The following is a 9151-nucleotide window of genomic DNA, read 5'->3' on the forward strand; positions in this document are numbered from 1 at the left end:
AACATTCTGAAGTACTTATTTTCTCAATACTTCAAGTCAACATAGTTGAGAGTTAATTTTAAAATACATGAGAATAATTTAAAAATGATCACAATTCAAACCTCCTACCTTGTGACATTGAGTTCTACTTCACCATTAATGAACAAACTTTTGAGAATACACCTTGTGAAAAGGTTTTGTGTGAGTTGGATGTCAGAGATAGAGTTCAAAACTACAAGCTACTTTTATTGAATCTTAATCTTAATCATTATGCAAAGGTTCAAGTCAGAAGACACCTTTTTGTATGCACAATCATATAGAAGCATTTGACGTTATTTCATAAACACTTTTTTAAATTAAAGTTGGGGATTGTTGAAACTTGGCTTGGAACTAGTGTTGTGTGAATTAAAAATATGAAATAAGTCACACATAGGAGATATATCACACACAAGTAGTGTTTATATTTGGGGGTTTCTCTTAGGGGAACCTGATTTTGTGAATGAGAGAGAACACACTAAAATCGACCACTATGCATGTGCGAACCGTCGTCGCCGTCCGAGTTGATTGGACTGTGTGATGTATTATATTTTAGTACCCGAAAAAAATATTTTTTATTTTTTAATGCATGCGGTTTTCTCTCTTCGAATTTTTAACACAATTTTTTGTTGACTGAGTCCTCCAACAACTTTCGTGATCGTCCCTCCACTTCCCTCCGATTTTGTAGGTCTGTTTTCTATGAACGAGTCTATTTTTAGTGAATTAGTCAAAAACAGCTCGTGCAGATTTTGCTTTGTAGAATTCCTCTATAAATAGAGGACTCTATCAATTCACAAATCGCACTAAAACTTCAACTATTTCTTAGTTTTCTCTCCTCTCCAATTTATGCTTCGTCTCATATTTTCTATATGTCTCTTTATCGAGATATTGTCCCTTCATATTTTTGAGTGGTCGTCGTACTATATTTTCGAGTGACAGTAACCATCATATTTAGATGGTGTAATTCTAGAATGAAACAGTGTATTTGGACTGTTTTTCCTTGAACACGTCGTGGTTGATCGTATGCCTTACAGAATTAAGGACAGTTTCGCGAAACGTTTTAAAAAAATCAACCTAATCTACAACTCAACCCAATAATATCTTCAATTGTTGAAAATTATTTTTCAAAATTCAAAAACAACGTACTACAAGGTTTATTTGACTTGATACATACTAAAGTGAAAAAATGGGGACAAAAACTATATAGAAGACAATGCCTTTCGTCCTCTTAACACTACAAGATCTTAATTATGGTGAAAGAAAGGAAGTTGATTCATTTGGACTTTATTCCTTTCTAGCTACTATATATAGGCCTGTCACATTCCATTTAAAAAATAGAACTTCACCACCCTTATCCCTTCTCTTTTTCAATCTTAGAGCACTTCACTTTCACTTTCACCTTGATTTTTTATTTATTTTGTTTTTGTTTCTCACCATGACTAGCATTTATAAGTTGGGTGCTATGCAACAACTGATGAAAGGTGGAAATCATATGCCTGGAAATGTAATATCTGATGACAGCATTTTGGTGAAGAAAATAGTGTCAGATCATGATCCTGAGAGACTTGATTATGATGTAAAGCCACTTCTAGAGATTGTTGAGGATATTCTTAGACGTTCCACACTCAGTTCTGATTCCGGACATGTTTCAATGGTATGATGCTAATGGCTAACAAAATATATAGTAACTTCATTTTCCATTAAAATCTAGTTTGCTGTTTAATGCATATGCAGATTTGGCTGAGATTTTGATAGTAAATTTACCATTTTCATTTTAGTACTAGTAATTTTTGTTTTTGTTTTTAATCATGGCAGATATACCATATTTGTTTTTAGTCTATTTTGTTTTATTTTAATTTCTACAAATTTACTTTTATTAAAATAAGTCCATGGAATAATCATTTTAGTCTATATATATACCGTGGAGATAATATAATCAAATATTCTACATATGATATTATAGAGATCAATTCCAACTTTAGAAAATATTTTATAATATATATATATATATATATATATATATATGGAAAGACAAAAAAAAAGAATTAAAAATATAAAATAATATAATTATGTAGACTAAATACATATTTAAATCTTTTTATATAATGTTATTAATTTGTAATTTCTTTCAGGGTACCCTTTCACATATTGATCATGTCGAAGACAGAAGTCACCTTCCTGTCTACACAAACAGACTGGAGGCTTTGTCCGTTAAGATTGATCGGATTTCTGTTGAGGTGATAAAAAAATTACCTAAACAATATATTGATCAAGATCTTTGTTGAATTAAATATGTTTTGATCTCTATAAAATATGACAAAATTTGATTTTGTCAAATACATACTCTTTTTGACTTTAAATATAAGAGAGAAAAAAATTAAGTGTTTATCATATACTCCTTTTGATTTTATATAGAAAAGTGGACAATAAAAAATTGATGTATTTGGTTCAAAATTTAGACCAAACACATTAACTTTCTTTAACCCATTTTTATTTATATTTAATGCTAGAGAGAGTAAATAATTATGTATAAGTTATTTCTATGACAAAAAATAAAATAAAATTGTTTTCCAATAATCTATAAACTGTTATCATAAATTATTTTCATAAACTCTTTGTCACAAGTATTTATGCAACTCAAGTTAACCAATCCAAATGAATCCTTGCTCCCTAGACTCTTGTCGGTTTCTTATTAAAGGCTTTGGATGTTTTAAAATTAATATAGTGGAGAGGAGCGGAAGTGAAATGAAATATTAATTCCATTCCATAGTTTTTTTTGTATCTTTAGGGACTAAAAATTAATAAATTTTTATATGGACAAAAAATCAATTCTGCTCATTTTACATAACAGAAATATATTCAACAATCATCTTGGTGTAATCACTGAATCAATGTGATAACATTAATAGCATGGCTTGCTATAATAACTACTAAAATAAATTCAAGCTACTTAGAGATATTGACTTAATCTTAATTTTGCTGCTAAAACATTAACTGAATGCATGTTTTTCCATGAATATAACTAATTAACAATGAAATTTCAGATTTCCTACAAGATTCTTTCTGATATAGATGCACACTCCACAACAGTTTCAATATTTGATATGATCACAACCTACGAGTGGGATGTTAAGTTGGTTCTAGCCTTAGCTGCTTTCGCTCTGAACTATGGTGAATTCTGGCTTCTTGCTCATATTCACGATACAAATCAACTCGCCAAATCAATGGCAATTCTGAAGCAATTACCTGGTATCATGGAGCATTCAAGCTCGCTGAAACCACGATTCGATACACTTAATGATGTAGTAAGTGTCATATTGGAGGTGACCAAGTGTGTCATAGAGTTCAATGCTATTCAAACTCGTTATATTACAGAAGATGTATCAGCCTACACCACTGCCTCTAATCACATCCCAATTGCTTGTTACTGGTGTATCAGAAGTATTGTGGCTTGCGTGGCTCAAATTACAAGCCTCACTACACTTGGCTATGAGTATGTTTTTTCCAATCATTCCTCAAGATTTTTATGTTCGTTAATGCATCTTTAGTGCCAAGTGGTTGAGCTAGGACCCCAAAAAGAATTTGAGAATAACATACTAACAATTAACATTTAAAAAATCTATAGAAAAAACTTCGGGATTATAAATTTTCTTTATACCAAAGCATGTGATGGTCATGTGAGTTACAAATTTCCAAAGTTTAACATGATAGACAAATGATATATCAATATTGTTTCAGAATCTTCACCTCTAATGATGCTTGGGAGCTTTCTACATTGGCTTTCAAGCTCAGAAATATAGCGGACCATCTCACAAAGCTACTGCATAGCTGTCGCGAACACATTGGTAGGCCACTTAAATATTGTATTCAAATGGAACCATGCATACATCTCAGTATATAGTGAGGGCATGAGAATTGAGAAGATTTAAATAAGACAATAGAATCATACAACATAATTTCAGTTAAAAGTTAGTCTTGGTTATATTCCATCCATCTATATTCAGTTAAAAGTTAGTCTTGGTTATATTCCATCCATCTATATGTTTTGATTCTTTTGGATATGAAGTGCATCAAAGCAGTGGGTTAATTTTAAATGGACAATAAATGCAGCGCAAGTGGTAGTTGCCGAAGCTTATGGAATCCTACGCGATTTATTTTCGAAACCGCACATTGACAACATGAAGATCCTCAAGGCTTTGATTTATTCACAGGATGACATTTTGCCTCTATACGACGGTGTTATGAAGAAAAGGGTTTGATTTTCCAACACTAATACCTACATGATACACTATTACTAGTTTACTAATATGAGAAGCTGACGATACTAATATACTGATATGATTAATGCAAACAAACAGGTTAGCCTTGAGGGACTGAGAAGGAAGAATGTGCTACTTCTATTTTCAGGCCTGGAGTTCTCGACCGATGAGCTTCTAATACTCGAACAGATTTATAACGAATCAAAGGCGCACGCACCGAGACAGGAAAGTAGATATGAATTAGTTTGGATACCAATTGTGGACCAAACCTCTGAATGGACAGACCAAAAGAAAAATCAACTTGAGAATATGAGAGAGAGTATGCCATGGCACTCAGTGTATGATCCTTTAGTGATAAGCAAGGCAGTGATTTGGTTCATTCAGAGTGAATGGAAATACAAGAATAAGGCAATTCTTGTGGTTTTGGATCCTCAAGGGAGGGTTGCTTGCCCCAATGCTATTCACATGATGTGGATTTGGGGAAGTGCTGCTTTTCCTTTTACAAGTTCTAGAGAAGAAAATCTATGGAAGGATGAGACATGGAGACTTGAATTGCTTGTGGATGGCATTGATACAGAAATATTGAATTGGGTAAGCTTAAGGGCCTTTTACTTAATTTTCACTGATAAAATAAACATTAGAGAAGGATTATGAATTTTTTTGAAAATGCATTTAAAAAATAGATTGATTTTTTATTTTGAAAATTCTGACAAATTTCAAAACATTGTTTTTTGTGGTTCTGGAAATGCATTTTCTTTAGTTAGCTTCAATCTTCTCTCTTACAATTAAAAAAAGAAAATCCATAATCAAATATCATTTCAATCACTTGCATACAAAGTAAAGTAAAAATGACAGTAAACGGACCTTTATATTCTAGCAATAAAAAAATCTTCTTATCTTTTTTCAGTACACTAATAATATATTTCAACAAAAAAATCATATTGCTACATTGATTGGAGGAATGGATGTTATGAAAGATTTCTAGATAGTATAAAACAAGTCAAAATAGAACACAGGTTCTAATATGTCTTTGGTCAAAGTTAAAAATATTACAGATCAAGATCCAATGTAGAAAATTTGAATATACTGAAAACTTGAAATCTAAGAAAACTCATCAGAACATGTTATACAAACTTTACCTATGTGTAGTTGTTATACAAACTCATTAGAACATGTCATATACTATTTTTAAACTAAGAAATTTATAATTTCTCATTGAACAGATTAAGGAAGGAAAATACATTTTCTTGTACGGAGGAGACGACCCTGATTGGATAAGGAGATTTGTGAAAGAAGCCCGGAGGGTCGCACAGGCGACACAGACACCCTTAGAGATGGTATATTTAGGAAAAAGCAACAAGCGAGAGCAAGTGCAGAGAGTGGTTGACACCATAATCCGCGAGAACCTCTACAGTCACAGTTGGTCAGAGCAAAGCATGATTTGGTTCTTCTGGACTCGTCTCCAAAGCATGCTCTTCTCCAAAATCCAACTGAAACAAGTTGATGACAACGACATTGTAATGCAGGAAATCAAGAAGCTTCTTAGCTATGACAAACAAGGTGGATGGTTTGTTCTAGCAAGAGGGTCACAAATTGTAGTGAATGGGCATGCTGCCACTGGTTTACAAGCTTTGGTTGAGTATGAATTAAAGTGGAAACAGCATGCTGATAGAGATGGTTTTGAACCAGCTTTTAAGGAGTATTATGGGAAACTTCATTCAGTTGCTAACCCTTGTTGTAGATTTGAGTTCTCACATTCAATGGGGAGGATACCTGATCGACTCACGTGCCCTGAGTGTCGCCGGAATATGCACGTGCTTACTACTTTCCAGTGCTGCCATGATGACAATGTGGAGGAAGATTTTTTCGTTAGCAGTGTTGCTCCCCTTACCAATTGATGATCATTGGTTCTATGCAATTTCTTCCATACATGTTTGTGTGTCACATGATTTCTATTTCAAATTAAAATAAAATTGTTAGTTTAAATTCAGCATTTAACTCCCTTCTAGAAGTCACTAGACAGCTTTTTATATAACTGAGGTGGCAAAGTCAGTGGGATTCTGTTATTTTCCATAACTAATGTGTACTTAATGGCAATAATCTAATGAGAAACGTACACTATCATTATTGAATTCAATCACTCTCAATTTCCTCTAAATTCTCTGGACCGAGTTCTATTCCCTGAATTAGAATTCCTACTTGAATTTACCTCGGTTTTCCCTGTTAATCTAAATTACTGTTACATTCTGTGTTTGTTTTATCAGAGATAGATGTAATAAATTTGTCCAAGGGTCTTGTTATTCCATTGTATGAGCAATATAGGGAATCATCTTGATTCAGAAAAATAAATTGAGTTTTTGTTTTTTATGTTTTAATTATTTTCACCATTCGGTACTTAAGAAGAAAAATTCGTAATCCGGAATTAGACCAAGAGATAAGTAAAGTTCAGTCAATAATTGTTTCAATAATAGTTCCTATTTAATACTCCCAATCAATTTGACTTTAATTGAACTAGTTAATCACTTGAGTTCAACTATTTGATTATCTGAATTTTTGTCTCAACAAATGTTAGTATACTAGAATGGTATTTGTGCGATCCAATGGTAATAGTATCTATTATCAATTATCGGAATATGAATTATACCACAATCATATGCAATGGGCCTAAACACAAATGGAAATTATACTGTGTTATTGAAAGATTTGGTAGGATGAACTTCTAAACTTAGTATCTATTATCTCTCCTTCTCTAAGGAGTTTGGGTCTGGGATATATTGAGATTTTTTCCCTTGTACAGTTTTTTCTCAATTAAATTCATTCTAATTTCTATCTCTAAATTCAAGGGTTCCATCGAAAGTTCATAACTAACCAAGCAAAACTACCACGAGGAGACCAACTCACGAATACATTCTTTGCATACTAAAAGGAATAGGATTGCCAACTAAAATTTCATCATGAATATTCAAGTAAGGAAGGAAAAGGTTTTGGAAAGCTTACATAAGAAAATTTTACAATTGTGTCCCTGAAAGGTTTTGGAAATCCTTTACAATAGGGGTCTTAACATGCTTGATCTTTTTCATAAAATGCATAGCTAGAGGCATACGTACCTTGAGGAACAACAATTCCACAATTTCCTTGGAATCGTCATGAGAAAGAGGAGTCATGTAGCTCAAAAGGGAAACCCAAATTATGAAATATTTTCAAACTCAAACAAAGCAATTGTATCTGCTTCTTGGTTATGTGCAAAGTTAATTCCCCACTGGAAGTGTTATCCCAGAGCACAGTCACAAGGTTCACAGTCACAAGGCTTGCAATATGGTTTGGCATGTGGTACAAATTTGAAAACGTGGTTGTTACTTAAAAAGAACTGGGTACAAGGGAGTATACATAGTCGGTTTGAGTATGAAAGTTATAGTTAATATATTAATTAATGTTACTAATTTTCTTTTTATTTAAACAAAGACTAAAAATTACATACTATAAAATAATTAATTAAAAAAAAAATAAAATGTTTATATATTATTTTAGTTTTTAAATTTTCATTTCTGATATGAGAATAATATGAACACAAAATAATGTCAGCATTTATTTTTATTTTTTTTAATTTAAATGAATTAATGTTTGGTCTTGGGATACCCAAAACCTCCCAAGTAACTAAACTTAAAAACTTGAAAGCTACTTTATAATAATATACTCCTAGTAGTTAGTTATACATATTCCCAAGATCTAGTACTAGTTTTTTTTTTTTTTGGTTGCTTTTATTTTTCCTCTGTTTCTCACTTGTTCTGTTCATTTTCATTCTACATGTTTTATTTTTTTTGTTTGAAAAAAAAATCTTGAAAGGGACGAATTGAATGAGAAACCACACGAACCAATATCGCAAAAGTACCGAGAACCGATTCACAAGTACCAATTCGCAGTTCGTGGGGGTAGTGGCGAATTCTGTAACTATGTCCCAAAGCATGATACTAGGGAGTAATACCCACATTAGGGACTCAAATTTCCTTGGCAATGATTCTAGATTATGTTCAAATCGGACCTAGTACAGATTCTTCATGTTGCGATATGTGCAGGAATCTGTAGTGTTTCTAACCATCGTCATTGTTGCTATTAGGAGATCGAGAATATCGTCATCGTCTCATCCAGATTTCTCGTGAAAATTTTGGCCATGCGTTGATTATGTTAGAGAAAGGAAGGTATTTCTAATAGAAAACTCATAATTTTCTTGATGCTTAATGTGAAGTACAATGAGGTATTTGTAAGTACAAATAGAAAACTCTAGGCACATTTAATTAATATCCACTTGTAGATACTTCCCACATTTTTCTATAATTAAAGCACTTTTAGATTCTACATGGTTCTAGACTTGTCTAATTTCAAATTAGTAATAACATTACGCCCCCTTAATTTGATTTTTTTTTCTTCATTCCAAATCTTGCTCTTAGCTTTTGAAAGTCTCCAAATTTTAACGACTTTGTAAAAATATCTGCAACTTGATCTTGAGTCTAACTTCTTTCTTGACAATGCATTCTCTAATGAAATGGTACCTCGTGTCTATGTGCGTGTTGCGATCATGAAACACTGGATTCTTTGCAAGTGTTTGGGCAGACTTGTTGTCTATACAAATATTAGTAGCTTCCTTTTGTAGCATATGAAGTTCCTTCAATAATCTCCTTAGCAAAATGACATGACAAGTGCAAGATGTTGCTGCTACATACTCTGACTCACATGTTGAAAGTGCAACAATATGTTGCTTCTTTGAGCTTAACGAAGAAGCACAATCCTCCATGAAAAATATAAAGCCATTATTACTCTTTCTATCATCAATATCTCCTACACAGTCGCTATCATAGAATCCAAAGAGTTTAAAATCATTA

At 32.5% G+C, this 9151-nt stretch overlaps 1 protein-coding gene and 1 long non-coding RNA gene across 2 annotated transcripts; one reads left to right on the top strand and one right to left on the bottom strand.

The window, feature by feature from the left end:
- Positions 1 to 1338: 1338 nt before the first annotated feature.
- LOC101508220 (protein SIEVE ELEMENT OCCLUSION B) lies at positions 1339 to 6411 on the top strand. The gene is made up of 7 exons (XM_004516071.4): positions 1339 to 1669; positions 2148 to 2252; positions 3060 to 3508; positions 3754 to 3860; positions 4126 to 4268; positions 4374 to 4865; positions 5498 to 6411. The coding sequence occupies exons 1-7, from the start codon at positions 1451 to 1453 to the stop codon at positions 6170 to 6172; spliced, it is 2190 nt and encodes a 729-aa protein (XP_004516128.1). The 5' UTR covers positions 1339 to 1450; the 3' UTR covers positions 6173 to 6411.
- LOC105851323 (uncharacterized) lies at positions 3636 to 7657 on the bottom strand. Its single transcript, XR_001143062.3, has 2 exons — positions 7382 to 7657; positions 3636 to 3843 (listed from the first exon to the last, which is right to left on the bottom strand). It is a non-coding gene; the product is annotated as an uncharacterized lncRNA (long non-coding RNA).
- Positions 7658 to 9151: the final 1494 nt, after the last annotated feature.

This window comes from Cicer arietinum, chromosome 3 (genome assembly GCF_000331145.2).
Source record: "Cicer arietinum cultivar CDC Frontier isolate Library 1 chromosome 3, Cicar.CDCFrontier_v2.0, whole genome shotgun sequence".
Classification (NCBI taxonomy): domain Eukaryota; kingdom Viridiplantae; phylum Streptophyta; class Magnoliopsida; order Fabales; family Fabaceae; genus Cicer; species Cicer arietinum.